This window comes from Mus caroli, unplaced genomic scaffold (assembly GCF_978045245.1).
Source record: "Mus caroli unplaced genomic scaffold, Mus_caroli_1 scaffold_7, whole genome shotgun sequence".
Lineage (NCBI taxonomy): Eukaryota > Metazoa > Chordata > Mammalia > Rodentia > Muridae > Mus > Mus caroli.
This window is the reverse complement of record NW_028227262.1, coordinates 35,444,481-35,470,221: the sequence shown is the minus strand read 5'-3', so window position 1 is coordinate 35,470,221 and position 25,741 is coordinate 35,444,481. Positions and strand designations below refer to the sequence as shown.

Below are 25,741 nucleotides of genomic sequence, written 5' to 3'. Positions count from 1 at the left end.
GTAGCTGCCACTAGGGCCATAACCACTAATATTGAGTAACTTGTTCAAGGCCACACAAATATTAAGGGGAAAATGTAGCTTCATATCCAGAGATCAAGATGGGTCGGGAAAGATGAGCGCTGCTCAGAATCTACCAACTCCCACCTGCCAGCCCAATGTTTCAGGACCATGGATAGTTCTAAGGTTTTCATCACTCTGGTGTTTCCAGAGGATGTGTGCGTCAGAGTTGGGATTTGAGTGAGTTTCCCCGACTAGCTCCAGGCTGCTCCAATGGGGCGGGGGCCGCCTGCAGGGCCGGGCGGGGCTGTGCTGCCATCTGGAGCCGCTGCTGCTGGTGGCCACTGTCAGGGCGCGAGCAGCGGAGCGCACACAAGGCTGGAGAAAGCCGCTGCCTCCGCACATGGGCCGGCCTCGCCACCGCCCCTAGCTTCGGCACCCGGGGTCTTGCAGCCCCTACGCTGCTTTGGCCACTGGACCAGTCATGTCTCTCAGCGGAGCCTCGGAGCGTAGCGTCCCGGCCACCAAGATTGAAATTACTGTGTCGTGCCGGTGAGCGGGCCGCGCTGGGGAGGGTTTAAGTACTGGCAATTCCCCAGCCTACCGCAGCTGCGGGTTCAGTGTGGGCAGGGGGCTAGACCACAAAGGGGACAACCAGGAGCGAGCAACAGAGAACTGAGGCTGAAGGCTGGAGTCACTGGCAGGATGAAAGAGGGGGTCTCCCTGGGCAGCCCCACCCAAGCCTACCGGCTCAAAAGGTGGGCTATGGGAATCGCTAAAGAGCTGGGCCACAAGGGACCAAAGTTCTGGGGCGAGTCGTAGTCCTGGCCCCTTGGAGACAGTGCGGGCACATATAGAGCCAATTGTCAGAGATGTCTGATGTTGTCCTGAATGTTGACAGTGTGGACCCCAACAGTCACTGGGAATAGTAATAAGGAGGGAATACAATTTGCACCCCACATCTCCTCCAGGTGCCCAGTCAGTTCAGGACTGTGTCAAGGTGGTGAGCGCCAGAATGAGCTAGCCCTCTGTCCATCTGTTTGATGCTTTTCTCTAGGAATCTGCTAGACCTGGATACATTCTCCAAGTCGGACCCCAGTAAGCAGCTCCAGGGCCTGGAGGAGGAACCAGGGGTGTAGGAGCGGGTGGGGCGGTGAGGGGTGCGGGCCGACCTGACGAGCTCCCCTCCCCTGCCCTCACCCGCAGTGGTGGTGCTTCACACGCAGAGCCGGGCCAGCCAGGAGTGGCGGGAGGTGAGTCCCCGAGCCCCAGCCCAGCTCAGGGCCGCTCCCGGGAACCTCTAGCCCGACTGCACGCCTTGCGTTCATGCTCCGTCCCCCCACCCCTCCCTGCCGCCCAGTTCGGACGAACGGAGGTGATTGACAACACACTGAATCCAGACTTCGTGCGCAAATTCGTTCTCGACTATTTCTTTGAGGAAAAGCAAAATCTCCGCTTCGATGTGTGAGGCTCCTCCTAGAATCCTGTCTTGCCCTATACCCACCCCACCCCCCAACCTGGATCAGCCAGAATTCTGCCTGGTCTCGCCCCCACTTCACCTTGCTACCTGGCTCCTCCCCCTAGCCCAGGTCCTTCTCCTAAGGCTTCACTGTTCTTAACCCCGCCCCCCACACCCAAGTTGGCGCCTCCTTATGCAGAATCCATCCAGTTCCCTCCCCAAACCAGGCCCTGCCCACAACCCTGCCTTCTAATTTAGCTCCACCTTGGCCTCGGGCGCCCTCCCATGCTACTCCATCCCCATCAAGCCTCCTCCTGGGCTTCACCTTACGCATGACCCTCTCCCCTGGCACACATGTCCCAAACCACACCCAAGTTGAGTTGGTGTCCACCGCCCCTCTCTCTACCTACAATCTTTTTTTTTTTTTTTTTTTTTTTTTTGGTTTTTCGAGACAGGGTTTCTCTGTGTAGCCCTGGCTGTCCTGGCACTCACTTTGTAGACCAGGCTGGCCTCGAACTCAGAAATCCGCCTGCCTCTGCCTCCCGAGTGCTGGGATTAAAGGCGTGCGCCACCACGCCCGGCTTCTACCTACAATCTTAACCAAGACTAAATCTAACCTCTTCCAGACTTTCTCCCACCCAGTCCCACCCCACACTGGTTCCACTCTCTTCCCAGGTACAACGTCGACTCTAAAGCCAATATCTCCAAACCGGTAAGCCAGCCGTCGCTGGCAGGTTGCTTGGGCACATAGAGGCTAACCTGTCAAAGGACTTCCCTAAACACCTCCTCCCTCCCCACCCCTCACACACCCACCAGCCCTTCTTAGATCCTGGCCCCTCTGGCCTACCAGCCCCCACCCCAATTCCTTCCCCTCTCTGCTCTGGCCTTATTTGCTTCCTTTCTTCCTTCCCTGCCTACCTCCCGGGACCTGCAGAAGGTGAGGCTGCAGTGGACTGCACCGGAAAGAATTTTGTTGGGAGATACTCAAGAAACAGAAAACACATGGGGCTGTCATTTACACTTCGGAGTTATCTTGGTCAAAAGCAGCAGCTTCACCAGGGTAGGCTTGGGACTCCTTGCCCCTCCTGGACTCGCTGACTCCCTGTCTTGGCACAGGATTTCCTGGGACAAGCATTCCTGGCCCTGGGAGAGGTGATTGGAGGCCAGGGCAGCCGTGTGGAGCGACCTCTTACGTGAGCTGAATGGGAAAGGGTCCAGGGGAGGGAGGGGTCTCTCTGAGTTCCCCCCTCCTAGCCAGGATGTCTGTAGGGGCTGCAGAGATTGCTTTAGCTGGAGCTTTCTTCCCTACCTCACTTTTCTCTTCTAGAAAGTCTTATCTCTGCTCAAATCAATCTCAGGCTAGACATGTTTTCTCTTCATCTTTTCCCAAGTCTGGTCCAATCTTTAAAGCCTTCTCCCAAGCCCCACTCTACTGGGAAGCTTCTTGAAATCAGATCAGATCCTCAGGTCTCGCCACCATGCCCACTCACTAGACAGTGCCATAGCCGTGCATTAGCCACACTCCGGTGCCTTGTCCTGGTTGAGGACCCCTCCCCCCCCCCCCAGTTCTACCTCTGGGTACCGGACCTCTGTCACCTACTGTTTAATGGGCTAGAATTATAAACCTGAGCCAAGCTAGCTGGAGAAAGGAGGTGGAAATCAGTGCAAACCAGGAGCAATAGTAAATGACATGTGGAGAGAGGAATCAAAGTAAAAAAAGCAGATGGGAGAGAGGTACCATACTCAATCCAGTGGTCAACTGGAAGATGAGTAACCCTGGAGCAGTGCCTGAAGGTGAAGAGTAAATCTTGGGGACATAGAGGAAACTGCCTTAATGAACCTACACCATAATAAACCAGCCAGCGGGGTGGAGCCTAGAGAGGGAAGGACAGGAGGCAGGAGATGAGGAAGTTCCCAGACAGGGCCTTGTAGCTTTCACTCTGAGATGGAGTCTATGTAAGGTTCTGAGTGCCATAGTCTGACTGTGCTGACCACTGAATTAAGAATAAACCCTGGCTCAATTAAACTACAAAAAGAATAAATCCTGGGCTGACGAAGACAGAAGCACATAGCCTATCAAAAAGCTGGCCAATCAGGAAACTGGCCAATAAGAAAGCTGGCATTATAATCCAGGGAGGAAGCATTGAGGGATGGGGAACTGGTCAGATTCTGGATGTATTCTAAAGGGGAAGCCAAGAGATCCCAAAACCATTAAATACAGATGGGAAAGAAAGGGGACAACTGGAAAGGAGGCCAGGGCCTTTATCCTAAGCAGCAGGAAAGATGAAATTGTGCCACCAACTGAAGTCATTTGGGTGGTGGTGGTGGTGGTGGTGGTGGTGGTGGTGGTGGTTCTTCTTGTTGTTGTTAAAATGAGTATACTGCAATCCATACATGGTGGCCCACCCCTGTAATCGCAGCACTCAGGAGGCTAAGGCAGGCAGATTGCCTTAAATTGGAGACCAACCAAGGAAATATAGCTGCAGATCAACCAGGGGCTGGGGAGGGTGGGGAGAGACAAACAGACAGACAGACTTCCAATTTGAAGGGCAGATTCAGCATGAATGCATGTGTTCTATTAGATACCAAATATATACAAGAGCTAGCAGACACACACAAACAGGCCATGAGACTTTGCCTCTGTGCAGTCTCTGTTCTGTGACAGGGCATCCCATGTCACTTTGATCAGGCTGAGGTTAAGCATGCATAGTAGTTTCTAGTTGCTACTACCTTTTAGTTTTCAACTGAGGATAGCCTGCTGCATAGGTGTAGGAGTGTCACAGGTACCACATGAATCTTGCAACACTAAAGACTCTGTATCAGCCATAGCAGCCATGCCTTACTTGTTTGGTGGCTTTTTTGTTTTGGAGACATGGTCTCAAGCTATTCTTGAGTTCCATATGCAGCCAAGACTGGCCTTGAACTCCCAAACCTCCTTCCTCCACCTGCCAAGTGCTGGGATTACAAGCATGTGCCATCATGCCTAGCTTCATAATAGCAGCTTCTGGATAAAACATGGAATGTGGATTTAATATCCCCACCCTTACAATGAAAGGAACGCAAATGTCTTCCTTTTTCTTTCTTTCTTTTCTTTTCTTTTTTTTTAAAGAAAGGCCCTGTAGTATAGTTCAGTGGTTAGACTGTATCCGTAGTATACATGTGGCCCTGGGTTTGATCCCAACACCATAAAAAGAAGGAAGAGGAGGAAGCAGAGGATTGGGAACCAAACATATCTAATGCTGCTACAGGTCAGATAAAACAAGAAATTAGAAATTATCTCTACCGACAAAAGGAAGTGAAGGCTGGAGAAGTTTAAGAGTGGGTAGAAAAGGAACATAAGAAGGGGCCAGAGAAATTTCAGAGTTTTTGCTGCAAAGGGGAAAAGGGAGACATGCGTGTCACAGACCTGGGGTCAGGAATAGGTTTACAGGGCTGGTAATATAGTTCAATGGATAAAAGCACCTTCCACCACACTAACCTGATGACCTACATGATAAACAGAGAAAAAAAAATTCTACAAGTTATCCACGTATACACAGAAACAAATAAGTGGAAAATGATGCTGGACCTGTAAGTCCAGTGCTAGGAAGGATAGGGCAGGTTTTGGAGTTCAAGGTCTGCCAAGGCTACATCATAAGAACCTTTCAAGAGAAAAGAAGAATAGATTTATAGTTATTAAAATATGTTTTTAAATGAGCATACAGAATAATGGGTTTCACTGTGGCATCTTTGTAGCCATATGTCAGTTTGTAGTTTTCTTACAGGAGAAAAAGTATATCTCATTTATAACTTGATGTGACTAGGCACTTAGAGATTGGGGGGATAACTGGCAGGGGAAGCCATGCAGGTGTGGTAGCCCATGCCTATAATTCTAGCTCTTAAGAACAGGAGCACTGCTGTGAGTTTGAAGCCATCCCTGGCTACATAGTGAGTTCTAGGCAACCGTTAGCTACAAAGAATCTCAAAGTAAAAGAAGGGGTGAGCATAGCTGGTGTGCTGTCCCTGTGCAGACAAGACAGAGCGGGTAGTAGCTGGCAGAGGGGTAAAGAGGCACGTGATAGTTCATTTATAGTAGCTGTAGGAAGACAGCCATGTGGGTGAAGATGCTGGTGGCAGGCAGGGTGGCATGGCGGTGGGTGGACTCTCTCTTCTGGTTGCTTCAGTTTTGTCAGCAAGTGGGAAACCAGGTCACTGGCTAAGCGAGCGAGGATGGGAGGAGCCTGATGCTTTGAGGAGAGAGGAATGGATCTTCTGTGTAGCAGAACTGGGGAGAGAAAGGCCTTGGGTGCTCAGTGAGGTTAATGGGCGGTGGTAAAGATCTGAGGTTTGAGCCATAGGTGTTGAAATGGAGACTGGTTAGCTGGGTTGTGTGGCTGTGGTCTACTGTGAGAGTGTAGTAAGGGTTACAGAGTTGGGTTTAGACAGGGCTGCAGTTCTGCAAATTAGCATATTAAAGTCAGAGTGGTGCTTAGACACGAGACTGCATTTCTCCCTGACAGAAGAGGGCACAGAAAATGTGGAGAGAATGTAAGGCACTAGGCACAAGGCAGGATGGTTCACTGTTGGACAATGACCCGTCCACCTCTACACCCTCTTGTTAAAGCTTGCAGGGTCAGAATTTGAAGGAACTAAACAACAAACAAACAAAACCAATTTTGTTGTTGTTGTTTGGGATAAAATTTCTCTGAGCTTATTCTGTTCTAGCTCTCCCTCACTCTATAAGCTAGGCTGGCCTTAACCTCAGACTCACCAGCACACCCAACTAAAACAGTTCTTTTTATTTTGATTTGTTTGTTTGCTTCTCCTACAGCCCAGGCTAACCTTGCACTCTCTATGTTGAGGTGGCTGGCTTTGATCTGCTATCCTCCTGCCTCAGCCTCCCAAGCGCTAAGACTGCAGTCATGGATCACCATATCACCACATCACCACTGTTTTATTATTTTTTTTAATGAGATAAGGTTTTTATGTCGTCCTGGCTGGCTTGAAACCTACTTTGTAGACCAAGATGATCCTCCTGCTGGCCTGAGTACTATGTGTCTGTCATGCCTAGGTAAGCCCTCTCCCTTTAAAGATGGGGAAAGTCACATAGCAAGTTAGCTAGGACTTGAACTTGCGACTGTCCTTTTGTATTTGTAAGGGGGCGTGACATCCAGAGGTCAGAGGATTAATGTGTGGGAGCTCAGCCCCGCCCTCCTCCGGGTCTGTCCTGGGAATCAGATTCCAGTTTTCTGGCTGGGTAGCGAGTGTCTTTACCCCTTCATCCTTTAACCCATGTTGCCAGCTCCTGGACTCAGTCCCCCTGGACACTTGGGGTACCTTTAAGATTCATGAGTTACAGGCCTCTATCAACGAAATCCCTTAATGCTTAGGGACTCAAGGCAAATCAGGGGTGGGGTCTCTGGCTATACCCTTTGAGCACAGGAAAATGTCCCTTTTGGGGGCAGGAGAGAAGAAAATGTCCTTTGTGTTTTTCATCTTAAGTCCTTTGCTGTTTGGGGAGTGGGGAGAGTGGAGATGGGGTTACCACTGCTTGCATTTTGGTCTCTTTGTTCATTTGTTTGGTTTGTTTTTTGTTTTTTGTTTTGTTTTGTTTTGTTTTGTTTTTTGAGTAAAGTTTCTCTGTGTAGTCTTGGCTGTCCTGGAGCTTCCTCTGTAGACTGGGCTAGCCTTGAACTCACAGAAATTGGGGCATGGTCTTGCTATGTAGCCTAGGCTGTCCTAAACTCACTGTGTATCCCATGCTGGCATCAAGCTTACAGCTATTCTCCTGCCTCAACTTCACATGTGCTGGTATTGTAGGTATGGGCCACACACCCAGCTATGTTGTGTTTGTTGAGGTAGAGTCTGACAAGGTAGTCCAGGCTGGCCTCAACATTTTGAGCCCCCTACTTTAGCTTCCTGAATGCTAGATTTCTATACTTGCACATTGTAGGCGAGAACGTGTGTGTGTGTGTGTGTGTGTGTGTGTGTGTGTGTGTCTTCTTTCTTCTCATCTTCAAAAGGCAAAGCATACTTTTTGCCTCTTGGTCTAAACAGAAACTGCTCTCATTCAGAACTGTCCATCACACTGCACTTGTCCGCAGCTTCTAACAGGCCACTCCTCCAGAAGCTCCCTGAGGGCAGAGTCTGCCCTGCGTGCGTGCGTGCGTGCGTGCGTGCGTGCATGCGTGCGTGCGTTCTCAGAGTACCAGCTGCCCCCTCCCAGTGTAGACAGCCAGGACTGTGTGAAGAATGCACCTTTCCTATGGACAAGGCTCACGAAGCACTTGTCTTCAGGCAGGCGCATGCTCAGATCCCCTCACGACCTCTAGCCATTTCCATTTCACAGGGAGAGATAAGATGCTAAAGGAGGAGTGCTGGGGTCAAGCAGCCAGAGAACAATCAACTCTACCCTGGGGTCTACCTGCCTTTGTCACCCTGCTGTCATGTGCTGCCCCCTAGGCTAGCCTAGTCCCTTCCTACAGACTTTAGATACCACCAACTCAAAGCAGGCCTTTTCTCACCAAGAGCCTCTCCAAATAGAAGTGGGGTGCACTTAGGGGATTGTCAGCAATTGGCAAAGTGAATGCCCTGGCCTATAAGGCCAGATTGATCACGCTGGCTCTGCTGTTCACCCTCCTCCTCTCTCTAAGAGGCCCTTTCTGCTTCTAGGGGTGTGCCAGGCAAGAAGTGTGGGACCATACTGCTGACCGCTGAGGAGCTGAGCAACTGCAGGGTCAGTGCGGGCCACATGCTAGGATGCAAACTCCTTTATTCCCCAGACTCCCTCCCTGCACACTTTGGAAGGCTCTGGGCTATTTGGGTCCCAACAGCCCCACTCTATCCATCCCTAGGACATTGCCACCATGCAGCTGTGTGCAAACAAGCTGGACAAAAAGGACTTCTTTGGGAAGTCAGACCCTTTCCTTGTGTTCTACAGGAGCAATGAAGATGGCACGTGAGTCACTCCCATTCAGTGTCGAGGCTAAAAATGTAGCCCAAGTTTAATGAGTGGGGAATCTTGGCAATCTCCACAAGTAGTGGTCTCAATGCCATTCCAAGGCATTCTCCAGTTTCCTGCCTCCCTCCAGGTTCACCATCTGCCACAAGACAGAGGTTGTGAAAAATACACTGAACCCAGTATGGCAGCCCTTCAGCATCCCTGTGCGGGCACTGTGCAACGGAGACTATGACAGGTCTGCCTCATAGCCAATCAGGGATCAGGACATGAGTGAGGCTCCCTCTAAAAACACGATGAGGTTCCTGAGCCCCAGAATGAGAGAATAGTATACCAAAGAGCAGGTGAACAACAAGTGAGCAGATAAGAGGATAGATGGTCAGATGGGTCGATAAACTGTGGATGGATGGATGGATGGATGGATAAAGGGGGTGGTAGGTGGGGAGGGGGGAGATGATAAAGCATAGACAATGAATAGAAAGCTAGACTGGTAGGTATGCCAGCAGATGGAGAGAGGATGGATAACAGCTATGGAGAGGTGTTAAATGAGTATGTAAGAGTTGATGAATAACTTGAGAGACGCAGACACATGAATGAAAATCAAGTAGGTTAGAATGAGACATGTAGAGTGACAGGTGGACTGATGGCCAGAGAGATGAGTCCTAGATGGATGAATAGATGACTAGTAGATGAATCAGTTAATTGATGTGTGTAAAGTAGATGGCTGACCCAAAGGAACTACTGAGTAGATGGTATAGAGATAGCGGCTGGCTGGGCTGGAAGGGCTGGAGAGCACCCGGATGGATGGTATACAAATGAATGGACAGAAGTTAATATGGCTGGGTATTTAACTGAGCAGCTGAACAGACAGATGGGTGCTTATGTCATGCATATGTGTTAGAGTTGGTGAATGATGGGCTGTATAGTTTGACGGGCGAATAAAGAGAAAGATGAATAGGTAATTGATTTGGCATCTATATGAATAAATGGATGGCTAAACACAGTTTGATGGACTGAACTCAACAGATATATGAGATAGTGGGTACTGTACTGGATCCAGGCATGGTGACACGTGTTTGTAATCTCAGGACTCAGGAGGCTGAAGCAAAAGAACCTTGAGTTTGGGGCTAGCCTGGGATATATAGCAAAATTGTTGAAGGGATAAAGGAATTTCCAAAAAAAAAAAAAAAAAAAAAAAAGGGAGGAAAAAAGGAAGGGAGCCTAGGTTAAGGTCTTTGGAAATAGGATATCTGGGTTTAAATATCAGCTGCCACTTACCAGCTATGAAATCTTAGCCAAGTTGCTTAGATTTCAAGGGGGTGACGGGAGAAGGGGAAGGGTATATATCAACTTTCTTATCCAAAAATAGGAACAATAGTACTTACAGTGGATAACACTTATACAGAATGCATTAAATGAGGCATTCTGAAAATTCTAAGAACACTGTCTGGAATAAAGTGAGATTCAAATGGCAAGTGTGTGTGTGTGTGTGTGTGTGTGTGTGTACGCGCGAGCGCATGGGTACATGCGCTCACATGCAGAGGTGAGTGGTCTAGTATGTGTGTGAGGTGAATGAATGGGTGGAAGGCTGAAAATGAGCAACTGACGGAAGGACAGCTGGCTGGAGTATGGTAAGCGGCTGGGGCATCCCATGGGCTTGGTATGTACACACAGCCCATGTTTGCCTTTATATGTGCATTTCAGAACAGTGAAGATCGACGTATATGACTGGGACAGAGATGGAAGGTAGGTGAGCCGACGTTCTTCTTTCTCCTGTGCTTGCTGGAGCAGTTCCCAGACCATGTGGTACATTCATTAGGAACCTCAGAGCAGCTCTGCGAGCCAGAGGGTGATGGCAAACACGCAGCAGTCTGCTTAGATAGCTCCCTAGTACACCATCCTTCACCTTTTCCTTCCCCATCTAGCCACAACCAAGTTAGAAGCTTAGGCAATTTAAAAAAAAAAAAAAAAAAAAAAAAAAGCTCTAGGATTTGGCTCTGGCTCTGTACCAGCAGCTGAGGCTCACCCACCCATGGCCTCATTGCAGCCATGACTTCATTGGCGAGTTCACAACCAGCTACCGGGAGCTGAGCAAGGCCCAGAATCAGTTCACAGTGTACGAGGTGAGGGCATGCCCTTCCACTTTGCCAGGCTCTCTGTCCTAGGTAGCTGGTAACCGTCATTGTGACCATCGTCCTCTTAGGTACTTAACCCTCGGAAGAAATGCAAGAAGAAGAAATATACCAACTCGGGGACCGTGAGTACATCTGGCCTCTGACCTCCCAGACCCTTCTGTCTCTATCTCATGACACACATGACAACTACTGGAGGTAGAACAAGGCAGTGAGTGGGCACAGTGACTTGGGACAGTAACACTGAGATCAGGCGACACCACTGAACTTCTTTGTTTTTGTTCTTTCTGACCCAGGAAATTTTCCAACTGTTCCACTTTTTCGGGAATGTTAAAACTGCCCTAAGTTACATCTCCAGTGTAAAATGCTTTCGGAAGTTCCAGGATGCACCTGTGTTCTTTCAGAAACTGGGCAGGGTGGGAGAAGCTGGGCATGAGTGGGAAATACGCATATCCCATAATGCAGTTCTCTCCAAAGTTGTACTAGGCTCCCTCTCTTCTGCTACCTCAGCTCTGCTTACAGAAGCGGCAGAGCTGCCTCTTGTGTACCACAGGTGACGCTCCTTTCCTTCTCTGTGGACTCAGAATTCACTTTTGTGGATTACATCAAGGGAGGGTGAGTCACCAGCCTAACCAGCAGTGAGTTTTGCTGCTTGTGAATGGTCAGCGCCCAGTGAGTTCATGGAGATAAACTGCCAGGCAATAGCAAATGGTGTATCAAGTGTTGTAGAAGTGCAGAATGTTCTTTGCGCTCTTCACGGGGCTGCCAGTCCCTTTGGAAGATAGAAGCCACATCAGTAGTCTCCAACGGTGGCCTAGAAGCTGGGGGTGTGGCTCAGTGCATTCATTGTCTACTGTGTCCATGCACTCACACACAGGATATGCCTCATGGGTAAACAAGAGAGCAGCACTGCCAGGCTGACCCTAGGAGACATTGTGTTTGTGGCGGTGACCACAGACAGACGCAGACAGTGAACTTACCTACTCGGAATTTCAGTTTTCTCTTATGTAAAACATATGTTAGTTACTATTTTAGGACTGTAGTGTTACGTTAAGCGACATACAATACCCTACTCATAAGACTACGCATTTAATTCTGCTTCCAAAGTGGACCCGCAGCAGCAGCAGGACTTGGCACTTGGTTGGTTCTACCCAGATTGTCTGGATCACAATCTGCAGTTTGACATGTGTCCATGTTTTGGAAATATTGATTTCATAGGCTTTGGTCCCTCATTAATCAAGCCTCCTACTCTTCCACTAGGACACAGCTGAACTTCACGGTAGCTATTGACTTCACTGCTTCCAATGGTGAGACATGGGGGAGGGGTTGGGAATGGGCAGAGTCTAAGGATTCTTTAGTGATTAGCCTAGAGATAAGAAGTAACTCCCCAAGAAGCCCACACGTGTATAAAGCCACGCCAGGATGGCACTTGTGAAATACTGGGTGCAAAGGTGGACAGAAGGTGCAGGACATGATGGGTACCCAGGTCAGAGAAGGGTGAAGGGTTAGATAGTTCAACTGGCCAGAGAGAAAGTGGATGGGTGGGAGAGAATGGGGTTATCAGGAGAGGACAAATGGATTGGCAGGTAGGTTTATACAAAGATAAATTAATAGGTGGTGAATGATTAATCAATGGGCAAATCAATGAATATATATCATGGGGAGAACTGGGCATGAGTGCACTGATGGGCATGAGGTATGTGCATGAGGGCACAGACAGACAGGCAGACAGGCAGACAGCTGTTTCAAGTTGAGGGGTAACAGGTCCCTCTGCTAGGAGACTCATGCAAGAGGAAGGAATGGCCAGGGATGGCTGAAGGAGGAGACTAGTATAAAGACAGGAAGGAAGAGACATAAGTAAACAGGATGCATAGATGAACCAGAGAATACAGAAGTCAGTGGATAGACATGAACAAACAGATTGAAAACTCAATTTACTGGCTGGCAGGTGGGTTGGAGGATGTGTGGTAAATGAGAGACCATGTAATACAACGTAAAAGACATGGGGTGGGGGGAGCAAGGGAGAGTTTCAAGAAGGATATGTGAATGGAAGGATGATGCAGGCACAGAATGATGGAGTTCATGGAGACATGAGTAGATGGATGACTGGGTAGATGCAGAGAAGATAAGTAGGTGAGAGTGACGTCACAGCTCCTGTTTCTCTACAGGGAATCCCCTGCAGCCTACATCACTGCACTACATGAGTCCCTACCAACTCAGCGCTTATGCCATGGCCCTCAAGGCAGTGGGAGAGATCATCCAGGACTACGACAGTGACAAGCTCTTCCCGGCCTATGGTTTTGGGGCCAAGCTGCCCCCAGAGGGGCGGATCTCCCACCAGTTCCCCCTGGTACAGTATGGGCCAGGGCATGCACTCCATGCCCCTCAGTTGATGGATTACTTCTGTCACTATTGTGTGAAGGGCAAAGACCAAGGAAGGGCTGTGTGACAGTGCCAGGACAGGGAGGTGCTGTGGCTTGGAGGGGAGCATGAAGGGGTTGGGGGGGGTAGAGAACTAGGATCAGAGATGTTCTCCGTGTGGGCTGGGCTTAGCTGAACCTTTTTTCTTTTTTCCAGAACAATAATGATGAAGACCCCAACTGTGCAGGCATTGAGGGCGTGCTAGAGAGTTACTTCCAGAGTCTGCGCACAGTGCAGCTCTATGGGCCCACTTACTTTGCACCTGTCATCAACCAGGTGGCCAGGTAAGGGACCCAGTTGAGGGTCAGGGGCATATATATGATAGGACCGAGACACAAGCAGGCCTACTTTGAGTGAACCGGGGCTTTGGGGAGAAGGGGAAGGGTTATCCAGGATGCGGTACGAAGACGGTCCTCTGCCTGCCTGTGCTTAGAGAAAGTGTCAGGAAACAACCTGGGAGTCACACTCCAGGCCACAAAGTGGCCTTGATGGCCTTGACTTTGCCTAAGAGAGGAAGAGTCTGAGGGCAATGGTAAAAGTACCAGGTTTCACAGTAGGCATGTGTGTGAGGCTTAAGCAACTTGCTTTGTATCGTTTGTTTGTTTCCTTATTTATTTATTTTTCTGAAAAAGGATCTCATATAGGCCAGGTTGGCCTGGAACTTGCTATGTTGGCAAGGCCTGTCCTTGAACTCCTGATTCTCCTGCCTAAGTACTGGTATTGCATGAACGTGACACTAATTTACCTTCTGTCTTTGTCACTGTTCTGCTGGGAAGAGACACCATGACCAAGGAAACACAAGAGAAAGTATTTAGCCAGGCAGTGGTGGTGCACGCCTTTAGTCCCAGCACTTGGGAGGCAGAGGTAGGCGGATTTCTGAGTTCGAGGCCAGCCTGGTCTACAGAGTGAGTTCCAAGTCAGCCATGGCTACACAGAGAAACCCTGTCTCGAAAAACAAAAAAAAAAAAAAAGAAAAAAGAAAGAAAGAGAGAGAGAGAGAAAGGAAGAAAGAAAGAATTTAGCCAGGCAGGAAGGTGGGTGCCTTTAATCCCAGTACTCAGGAGCAGCAGCAGGAGAATCTCTGAGAGTCAAGGCCTGCTATGGAGCTAGTTCTAAACCCTGTCTCAAACAAACAAACAAACAAACAAACAAACAAAAAGGAAGAGGGTCTGGCTTACAGTTTCAGAGGTTAGGTCCATTATCAGCAAGATGGGAACATGGCAGCACACAAGTGGACCTGGTGTTGAGAAGTAGCTGAGAATTCTACATCCTGATCCATAGACAGAGACAGAGGGGGGGAAAGAGGGAGTTTTGAAACCTTGAAGCCAATCTCCAGTGGCACACTTCCTCCAGTAAGGCCACACCTCCTAGTCCTTCAAACCCTTCTCCAACAGTACCACTCCCTGATAATTTAGCATTGAAATATATGAGCCCCTGGGGGGGACATTCTTACTCAAACCGCCACTGACCCTCTTGTGTTGTTGTTGCTATTTTTGGTTTTATGGTTTTGGTTTTGGTTTTTAGACAGGGTCTCTCTTGGTCCTGGCTGTCCTAGAATTTAGTAGACAGACCAGGCTGATCCACCCCAGTGCTGGGATAAAGTCATGTGCCACCACAGCCCATGTTGGCTTAGCCTCTTTAATAGAGCCCGTGAAGTGGTTAAATAATGGACATCAGTAGGAGCTTCTCTTCCTCCTTTTGTTTCTCTTTCTTTTTCTTTTTTAAAAGATTTACTTATATGAGTACACTATAGCTATCTTCAGACGTACACCAGAAGAGTGTGTCAGATGGTTGTGAGTCATCACATGGTTGACTGGGAATTGAACTCAGGACCTCCGGAAGAGCAGCCAGTGCTCTTAACTGCTGAGTCATCTCTCCACCCCCCAGACAGGGTTTCTCTGTGTAACTCTGGCAGTCCCGGTTATAGGCCAGTCTGGCCTCAAACTCAGAGAGATCCGCCTTTCTCTGCCTCCTGAGTGCTGGGATCCACCATGCCCAGCCTCCCTTTCTTTTGTTTTTGAAACAATCTCTCACTACGGATCCAAGGCTGACCTTTAGCCCCCTGTATAGCTAAATGATCAGCCTGCTTCAGCCTTCCAAGCTGCCTTGGCAAGCACACAGCACCATACTCAGTAATATTAGTTTATACTTGGAGTTATTGTGAGGTTGGGTAGAAAAAAGCAGATAATGTAAGAGGGAAGAGCATCGTATCTGGTCCATAGAAAGTACACAGAGGTGACAGGCTTAAAATTATGCAAAACTTTAAAATAAATAAATATATGCAAAGAAAAGCCAGGTTATATACCAACTATTAAGAAAACAAAGGGTATTAAAAATAGATAAAGCTGGGGGTGGTGGCACATGCCTTTAATCCCAGCACTCGGTAGGCAGAGGCAGGTGGATTTCTGAGTTCGAGGCCAGCCTGGTCTACAAAGTGAGTTCCAGGACAGCCAGGGCTATACTGAGAAACCCTGTCTCGAAAAAACCAAACCAAACCAAACAAAAAAAAACAAAATAAAAATAGATAAAAAATAAAACTAGAGAATAAAGCAAGCATATAACAAAGGAATGGGAAAAGCCCTGAAGATTACAGAAGAAAAAGAGTGGGCTAGGAGATGCTGCAAGCCATGAAGTGCCCAAACAAGAGGACCTGAGTTCATAGCCCCAGGACCCACATACAAATCTGGGCGTAGCAGTATACACTGGATCCTTACATCTTGGGAGATGGTGGAAAGCATTTTCCTGGTATTGCTGGCCTGACAGTCTGGTCAAATCAGTCAGGTCCAGGTTCAGAGAAAGAACATGTTTCAAAAAATAAGGTAAAGACTGACTGGGTAAGACACCTAATATCAACTTCTGGCTTCTGAATGCACATATACAAATATGTGACCTGGACACACATCTCACACACACACACACAGAGTGGAGGGAAGGAAGAAGGAAGTTTCTCTGATTGAATAAAAAAAGAAATATATATATATATATATATATATATATATATATATGTATATATATATACATCTCCCACACTTATGCGCTGAGGCAGAATATTCTCAAAGTCAAGGCCATCCTGGGCTACATATTGACATCCTGTCTCAAAAACAAAAGAAATAAATCATTACATGCTGACTAAAAGAGATCTAGATAAAACAAAGTGTCTCAGAAGTCGTGGAGTAAAAGAATCGGGGAAAGATAAAGTTTACGGTTTCCTATCCTGCAGAAGGCCCTGAGTTCAAGTCTCAGCACCCCATAAATCAGGGATGTTGACCCACATCTGTAATGCTAGAGCTTGGGAAGTAGAGGCGGAAGTTCATCCGAAGCTACAGAATGAATTCAAGGACAATCTGGGCTACAGGATACCCCATCTAAAAACAAAAGAAAACAAATAAACGAGATATAAATGAATGGAATGATTAATACAAAAATTAAAAAAGCAAAACAAAGCCAGGTGTGGTGGTGCATGCCTTTAATCCCAGCACTTGGGAGGCAGAGGCAGGCAGATTTCTGAGTTCAAGGCCAGCCTGGTCTACAAAGTGAGTTCCAGGACAGCCAGGGCTACACAGAGAAACCCTGTCTCGAAAAACCAAAAACCAAAAAACCAAACCAAACAAAAACAAAAACAAAACAAAAAACCCAAATACTAAACACATGTTAAAGGCTTCGTGAGAGATTTTAGGTCCATAGACTTTCTCTTCCCTATTGCAGGTTGATTTACTCTCTGATGCATAATGAGGATAACAGCTACTTTAATCATAAAAGCTAACATAACATTGCTATAGTTTTGTTTTTGTTTTTTTCAAGACAGGGTTTCTCTGTGTAGCCCTGGCTGTCCTGGAACTCACTCTGTAGACCAGGCTGGCCTCGAACTCAGAAATCTGCCTGCCTCTGCCTCCCAAGTGCTGGGATTAAAGGCATGCTCCATCACTACCTGGCTTAGAAAATGTTAAAGACAGAAAAATGAAAGTTTTAAATAAAAGGAGGGCATAGTGTCCACATCTTTAATTCCAGCAATCGGGATGCAGAGGCAGAAAGATCTCTGAGTTTGAAGTCAGCCTGATCCACACAGTGAATTCCAGACTAGCTAGGACAGCATAGTGAGACCTTATCTCAAAAAAACAAAAAAGGAAAATGAAAAGATGGACCATGTTGCATCACACGTTTTTTGTCACTAATTCTGGAGTTTGACCATCTTTTGCTGTTGTTATGTAGCAGACTTCTTAGACATCTTGAGCAGCTACACTTATGCAGTGAACATTCAGCTAAGGACAATTCTGTCAGAAGTGTAGATTCTGGAGCGAAGTAGATCAGTAGTACATCAGGGCCACGCCCACCCTACCCCCACCCCACCAGCGTCTCAAGTACTCTAGGCTGACATTGTAGCTGAGGATAATGTAGAGCTTCTGATCCCCCTGCCTCTGCTTCCCAATTTCCCAGTGTGCACCACTCTCCCTAATTTCTGTGGTGTTGGGGATCAACCTCCCAGCCTATGTGTGCTAGGCAAGCTACCTACTGAGCCATTAGCCCCAGTACATTGGTCAGACATTGTCATGCACTGGCTTTGTGGCTTTGGCCAATTCTCTTAACTGCACTGTAAAATGAGACTGAGGATACTAACAACATTTACACTGCAGGGTTGTTACAAGGACTCCTTAGCGTATGTCAAGCGCTCACAAGAGTGCTTGCCCCTGCTAAGTGCTGCAACTGTAGTTAGTACTGTTCCTATTATTATCATTATCACAACTCAAAGGGCAGCTGCTGTGTGCTCAGTTCTCTGCTGGGGCACTGGGGACTCACAGATGAATCGAATTTAGTCCTTGCCCTCCGGAGCTCCCGCCTTGGTGCAGGAGACAGAAATATAAATAAATCATCACTTCTGTAGGCCAAAGCTCCCCAGAAATTTCTAGCAAGTTGCCTGGTGGCAAAAGTAAGACACTGCATTCCCTGGGGATGGGGGCAGGGGGAGATGGAGGGCACAGCTGAAAGCAGTCAGACTGAGAGGGACTTTGAAGTCTAGTGTTTCATCTTACAAACACATGCAAACTTTCTAGTCTTCTCCCATCGTGTCTGTGTTTGCTCTAATTATGTTAAGAAGGAACCTTGTGTGTACTTCATGCCCTGGTTTCATCCACACGTAAGACAATTTATCCTTGGAACCCTCGGGGTATGAGAATCTCAGTGGATGGGGCTGCATCCTAAATGATAGGTGCTGCTTAGCTTGGTCTGCAGGGTGAGCTGGTCTTTATCAGGAGAGGGATAGTAGGCCTGGCAGCGGTGAGTGCACACTGAAAGCACAGAGGCTCTGAGTGACAGGTCTGGGAGATGCTGGGTGGCTAGACATAGCAGGAACAGATCCGGCGTGGAGGGTTATGCAGGAGCAGGCCAGGGTGGATGCTGATAGGCCCCGGTTTCTTTGCCCTTGGGGACTGCTGCTTAGTGTTTCTGAACTTCAGTGGCCTCACTTTAAAAATAGGATAAGCTGGGTTAGGTGCTGTACATCCCAGCAACCAAGAGGCCAAGGCAGTAGGATTGGCTAGAGTTTAGATGCCAGCTTGTGTTATACAGTAGTTGTGGGTCAGCCCAGGTTACTGTTCTGCAGAGTTCAGAGAATGATCTAAAGAAGCCAGGCTTTCCACTTGGAATGAGAGAATTTATTAAGTACATAGCAAGGTGGGTGTGCATGCATGTATGTATGTATGTGATGGTCTGAGCCTTTAGAGGCAGGATCTTTGTGAGTTCAAGGATAGCCTGGTCTACAAATTGAGTTTAAGGCCAACTGGGGCTACATGGTGAGACCCTGTCTCAAACAATATCTAAAATTGAAAAAAAAAAAGTGTATTGCAAGCAAATTCTACCTGCTTCCTGCTCCGTGCCCACACATGGAAGGTGACAGTGACTATATATGAAATGAGCACGTGACAAAAGATAGCTCTGGGTGGGGCCTCTGAGAGGGTGGGGCAGAGCAGACCCAGGTTTCCTTACCTATACCTACTCTGGACCTCAGCACACCATGCAGACCTGACTCTACACTGTCACCATGCTGTCTCAGCCTTCTGAGACCAAGTGTAGCTGCCAGCACTGTCTAACAAAATGTCCTGCAATGAGAGAAGTGGCCCGCCTCTACGCTCTCCAGTATGATATTCCCCAGTCTCATACAGGGAGAGAGCTGTTAAAGGTAACTAGAGTGACCAGCGAATGCAATGTCTCATTCGTTTTACCTTAGTTGATTTAAATCTTTTTCTTTTCTTTTCTTTTTCTTTTTTTTTTTTTTTTTTTTTTGAGACAGGGTTTGATTTAAATCTTTATATTCATTCACATGTGACTAAGGACAAGCTATTGGACAACACAGATCAGTCATTTCCGGTCCACTCAGGATGTATAACTGAAGTTGGCAGGTGGGGTTGGGGGGACTGAGGGATGTCTGAAGTCCTTTTCTGAGGGAAAACTCCTGGATTCAGAGATTGAGGAAGCGAGGAGAGGGAGCTCTGCAGACTGACGTGGGGCAACATTGCTGTGCTCCCACGCTGGGCAGGTGGGAGCAGGCAGGAGTAGCCAGTGTCTGACCACTTTTCAGTTACAGGAGAGACCTTATCTAAAATTACACATAGAATGGACAGACGCACATAAGGGCAGCAGTCAAGTCTGCCAAGGAGTGTGGGGTCCAGAAGCCCCAAGTTTTCCCCTCTGTTTATATGGTGGCTGTAGAGCAGGGGCTGAAACTGACTGTGTATTCTCTGGCTGGCCACTACATACAGACCTTGGTCTTTCATGTAGGGCTGCAGCCAAAATCTCGGATGGTTCCCAGTACTACGTTCTGCTCATTATCACTGACGGCGTCATCTCCGACATGACACAGACCAAAGAGGCCATCGTCAGTGTGAGTTTGAGGAGGAAGGCTTGTCAGGGAGGGGTCATTGTCCTTGCAGTGAAGGGGCTCTGATGGTTATTCCATGTGTATCCTAACAATTTCATCTGCCAGTTTCAGAGATGCCTATTGGCTGGGGCACCAACAACACTGGCTTTTGATTCTCTAGGTCCCAGCATGGTGGCAGATGAATGCACTATGGAAACCTGAGCTTAGGAAACACTGGTCTTTTATATTCAGCAGGACGCATGCCTGTCCTTTATCAGGGGAGGGAGGGGTTATTTTTTAATTTGCTTTTAATTTTATTTTTGTTTTGTTTTGTAACAGAGCCTCACTGTGTACTGGATGCCTATATGGCCCAGACTGGCCTGAATAGAGGCAATCTTTCTGCCTCAGCTTCCCAAGTGCTGGGTCTATGGATGTGAGCCACCAGGACTGGCTATTTCTGTTTGTTAGTTTGTTGGCCTGAGACTAGCTATATAGACCAGGCTGCTCTTGAGCTCACTTTAATCCTCCTGCCTCTGCCTCCTGAGTCCTGGACGTATGGGAAGGATATGCCATGCCTAGGATGGGTATTTTGCTGTCATTAAGGTTTCCATGGTTCGGTTGTTTTTCCAGATGGACTTACACTGGAGCTCAGACTGGCCTAGAACTCACTCTTTAACCAGTGTTGGTCTGGGATTTGTGGTGATCCCCCTGCCTCAACCTCATGAGTACTAGGATTACAGATGTATGTTGCCACGTCTGGCAGGAAAACCTTTTAAAAATGATACTAGAAATATTCAAGGTCAGCTTGGGCTACAGAGGGAGACTTTTGTCTCCAACAAACAAGATAATGGCTTTATGTTTCACCAGAAGGCACCTGCTGTGCATAGAGATAGTCTGCAACTGATCCTGGCAGTGTATCTGGGCTCACTGGAGCATGTGATCCCCACAGACACCACAGGCACTGTCCTGTCACAGCCGCTTACTCCAGCCATTCCTCTCCCACAGGCCTCCTCACTGCCCATGTCTATAATTATCGTTGGGGTTGGACCTGCCATGTTTGAGGGTGAGTAGGGTAGGGTATGTCCATGACTGGGACTGGGAACTGGAGCAAACAGGAAGGATCCAGCCCCGTGGACCCTCCTCACAGACAAAACAGACTGGCACCTTAGTGAAGTCACAGATGTTTTGTCTCCATAACCCTGGCTGCTGGAGTCAACTTTCCCCTGCTTTCTTAGGAGTATGGAACTTGCAGGAAGGAAAGCTAGTAATGATAATAAGAGCAATTTCACACCACTGTGGAATGTGAGTGTCAGATCTCCTTGTGAGGACCCTGATGGGTTCTAATGAGGAAGGGGCAGGACGAGCTAGAGTTGGAGAGACACAGCCAATGATGCCTGCCTGTCTTCTCTGCAGCAATGGAAGAACTGGATGGTGATGATGTACGCGTATCCTCCAGGGGACGCTATGCAGAGCGGGACATCGTTCAGGTAGCCCTGGGAGTGGTGAAAGCAGAAAGAAAAAGGGCTTCCTAGGAGCCATTCTCCTTGCTCCTTTCTAGTCACTACCTTTCCCCCCTCAAAAATTCATAGAACAAGTTCCCTTTAAAAAAACAAAAACAAAAACCTTGTTAGATAAAATAGTGTTAGGTAGCACAGAATGGCCTGGGACTCCTGATCCTCCTTCCTCAGCCTCCAGGGTGCTGGAGTTCAATACTGCATCACCACACTGGCTTTGAACAGTTCTTTTGAGGGGTCAAGTGGGTTGCAGCTGTCCTGAAAGGTTGTATGATGTAGGAGGAGCAGGTCTCTGCCCTCTACTGGAGATGACCAGTATTACAAGACAGCCCAACTAGCAAATGCAGCTGTCAACAGCCAATCGTAGTGAGGGGAGGCTTCTATGAGGCTGTGCTGTTGACACTGAGTTGAAACCTGAAGAAGGTATCAACTTCACAGGCAGAGAAGGAGCATGTCGTGTAAGACCTGCCAGAGGCTCAGACCAGGCTGGCAGGATTGTGTGCCATAAATATCTTAGGTTTGACAATCAGAATGTGTTCTTACTTATGTATCCCTCCATGTATTTATTGTTTTGTTTCAGACAGAACCCCACTATTTAGGGAACTAGTAGCCCTGGCTAGTCTAGAATTCATGGTAATTCTACTGCTTCAGCCTCCTGAGTGCCAAAATGCCCAGATCAAACTACACTGTAAATGGACTTCTCTGGCTGCTGCACTGTAGGTGCAGTGGCAGGGCCAGGGAAATGCCCAGAAATCCATTAGTAAGCAGCAAAAGTGACTGGGGTATGTGAACACAAAACAGTGGTCATGTTCAGAAGCAGCCAACTCAAAAGCTGTTTAAAGGCAGGGAGGCAGTTCAGTTGATAGAGTGTTTGTCTAGTCATGCATGAGGTCCTGGGTTTGATCTCCACCACTGTGTAAACTAATGCGCCTGAAATCCCAGCACTTAGGAGGTGGAGGCAAAATGATAATAAGTTCCAGGTCAGGCCAGTGAGATGGGTGTGTGTGTGTGTGTTAAATGTACTTTGCTGAACAAACCTGATGATGTGAGTTAGATTCCTGGGGTCCCATGGTAAGTGAGAGCCCACTCTACCCTCCTTAAGTGCACCAGGGAACACTTATGCCTGCATTCACACATGCACTATAAACACATAGAATAACAACAAGAAATACCTTTGAATTCATGGCCAGTGTGAGGCCTTTATGAAACCCTGTCTAAACAAGGGAAAAATTGTTTAAGAGCTGTGCATAGAAGTGTGTGCAAGTGTGCATGCATATGTGTATATATATGTGTGTATGTGTATATATGTATGTGTGTGTGTGCCTGTAATTCTTGCACTTGGAGGCTAAGGCAGGAGGGCTGAGAGTCCCAGGCCAGCCTAGGCTATGTAATAAGATTTTCTCAGAAGAGGAACAAACAAAAGAAGACACTTTAGATCCCTCTACAGGATTTGATGACTTGTTGATACACTGATAAGGACGACTCTCAATTTTCTAGTGAGAAAGGTCCCATTGACTGGGTAAGGCGAAGCTAGAGGCACAGATAGGTCTGCAAGACTTGGTATTCCATAGGTAAAGCTGGGCTTGGGGGATCTGTGATAACTGAAGGAAAACGTAGTTTTAGCAACTAAATAGGCAGTTCTGGGCCAGGGTTAGGAACAGTGGCTACAGCTCAAGCTGTTAGGAGGCTGAAACAGGGGGATCACAACAGAATGAGACTCAAGGACAGAGGCAAACACGGGGCTCTGGAGAGTGCTTTTCCTCCTGCTTTTCCCTGCCCTCCCTTTATTAACCTCCTTTCCCTGGCAAACTGCTCTTCCCTCTCAATCCCAACGGCTCCCTCTCTCTCTCTCCCAAATTCAACTCTCTCCTTCCCAGCACTCAAGAGTAGAAGGCAGATGGATCTCCCTGAAGGCCAGCCTGGTCTACATGATGAGTTCCATGATAGCCAGGGCTTCATAGAGAGACGGGGTGAAAGGGGGGCAGTTCAGGAAAACCCAGAGGAGTGGAGTTGACATGAAGGGAAGCTTCTAGAAAAGGAGAGGGAAGAGTGTGGTGTCAGGAGTGGGATTTGGGCTAGGGATGTGGTTCAGTGGTAGGCAGCTTGTCTTGCATATACAAGATCCTGCGTTCAGTGTCCAACACCCACACAAAGAATTGAATGTATTCAGAAGGATGCCATTCAAGTACAGTGAAGCTAAAGAGACTCTCAGCAAGATAAAGGCTGAAAAGTACTGCCCACTACACTGATTTAGCCTTATATAGCTATTGATGACATTAGAGAGGTAATTTCAGTGACTGTATGAAGCTCAATTAGAATGAGTTGAGAGTGAATAGAAAGTGGGGGCAGGGGTAGGGAGTCGGTAGAAAAAACAGAAGTGGAGAGCAGTTCAATATTAAGGGAGAAGAATAATGATAGTTGGAAAGAGATGTTAGGGATCAAAGATGAAACTTGAGTGCTACCTACTCCACTCCCTTGGCCGCAGCTCACCTCTCTTTCCTGTCTGTCCCAGTTTGTCCCATTCCGAGATTATGTTGACCGATCGGGGAACCAGGTGCTGAGCATGGCACGACTGGCCAAGGATGTTCTAGCTGAGATTCCTGAGCAGCTGCTGTCCTATATGCGCACCAGGGACATCCAGCCTCGACCTCCTCCCGCTGCGAGCCCCAACCCAACCTCAGCCCCACAACAGCCCTGAGGACTTCACATATCCAATGCTTAGCAGTCTGCTTACCTGTCTACCCACTGCTGGAAGCTAAAGGCACCTGGAGTTCTGAACCTCACCAGGAGGGCCATCTAGGTTGATCAGTGCTGGCTGACAAGCTTTTTACCCCCTGACTTTAGACAGGCTTGGCATGATCACCACCTACCGCCAATGACAATAATAAAGCTTATCTTACTCAGTCTCTGCCTCATGAGTGTTGGAGAGGGAGCCTGAGGGACCCAGAGCCTGGGGTCACATCAAGAGTGAGGGAGTAAGGATAACTTCAGTGAGGTTAACATCCATCCTAATGCACTCACCCAGTCACTTCTATATAAAAATTCAAATATTGTAAGAAAACTTGTGGGCTGGTGAGATGACTCAGTGGCTAAGAGAACTGACTGCCCTTCCAAAGGTCCTGAGTTCAAATCCCAGCAACCACACTGTGGTTCACAACCACCATTAATGAGATTTGATACCCTCTTCTGGTGTGTCTGAAGACAGCTACAGTGTACTTATATATAATAATAAATACATTTTTGGGCCGGAGCAAGCAAAGTCTGAGCAAGCAGGGTTGACCAGAGCGAGCAGAGGTCCTAAAATTCAATTTCCAACAACCACATGAAGGTTCATGTGTATAGCTACTGTGTACTCATCTGTACAGCTACAGTGTACTCACATACATAAAATAAATAAATCTTTAAGAAAACTTGTTATACATACTTGAACACTTTTTTCCTCAGGACAGACCCATAGCTTTCATGAGATTTTCTAAAAGGTTCTTTACCCCAAAAGAGCTAGCTTTAAGACAACTGTGAGGTCCTAGTGGTACAAGCCTGTAATCACAAGTTCAAGGCCAGTGTAAGCAATTTATCTGGACTTTGTCCTTAAAAAAAGTTTTATTTTTTAATAAAAAAGAAATGGCTGTTGTGATAGATTCCTGTCCTTGTATGTGCAAAGCTTTCAATAATGAAAAAAATCTGTATAACTTCTTTGATTAATTTATTTTGGTTGTTTTGTTTAGATAGGGTCTTGCTGTGTCGCTCAGCCTGACCTGGAACTCACAGGCAGTTTGAGCAATCCTAACTCAATCCTCTTGAGTGCTGCGATTACTGGTTTATTCTGAATTTTCTGGATGAGTATAATAGCTTGTATTTTCTTTGTGCATGCGAATCTTATACAACAGACAATGTATTAGGCAATTTACAGACTTCATTTCTCTTTTTTTTTTTAAGAGTTTATTTACATAACACTGTAACTGTCTTCAGACACTCCAGAAGAGGACATCAGATATCATTATGGATGATTGTGAGCCACCATGTGGTTGCTGGGAATTGAACTCAGGACCTTTGGAAGAACAGTCAGTGCTCTTAACCTCTGAGCCATCTCTCCAGCCCCCGACTTCATTTCTCTTAATCCTTACCATAACCCCGGGACAGAGGGACTATATATTATCCCCATTTAATAATGAGAAACTCCGCTGCAATAAGCCATTTCTTTATAGAAATCACCGATTTTACGCCAGACCCCACCTTTTAACCAGGAAACAACTTCTTGGAGTGCTGGTTTTATTGGCATTTCTCGGGGGAAACGTGTCGTAAGAAAACGTGCACTTTAGGGAGCTGAATACCAAGTCCGCATGAAAATAAAACACGTTTTCAATGACTCTAGCATCTTGAAAGACTTTATCATCTCTTCAGTGACAAAACTACAAGCACTGCTTGACAATG

At 47.4% G+C, this 25,741-nt stretch overlaps 1 protein-coding gene across 1 annotated transcript; it reads left to right on the top strand.

Moving 5' to 3' along the window:
* Window positions 1-360: 360 nt before the first annotated feature.
* Cpne9 (copine family member 9) lies at window positions 361-24,195 on the top strand. The gene is made up of 21 exons (XM_021164512.2): window positions 361-549; window positions 1,055-1,095; window positions 1,204-1,250; window positions 1,358-1,461; window positions 2,132-2,168; window positions 2,391-2,393; window positions 2,573-2,649; window positions 8,108-8,171; window positions 8,290-8,393; window positions 8,527-8,631; window positions 10,098-10,139; window positions 10,441-10,516; window positions 10,597-10,650; window positions 11,079-11,140; window positions 11,786-11,832; window positions 12,694-12,875; window positions 13,103-13,230; window positions 19,718-19,820; window positions 20,802-20,859; window positions 21,210-21,283; window positions 23,823-24,195. Exons 1-21 carry the CDS (start codon window positions 482-484, stop codon window positions 24,006-24,008), a joined length of 1,662 nt encoding a protein of 553 aa, XP_021020171.1. The 5' UTR covers window positions 361-481; the 3' UTR covers window positions 24,009-24,195.
* The last annotated feature ends 1,546 nt before the right edge of the window (window positions 24,196-25,741 follow it).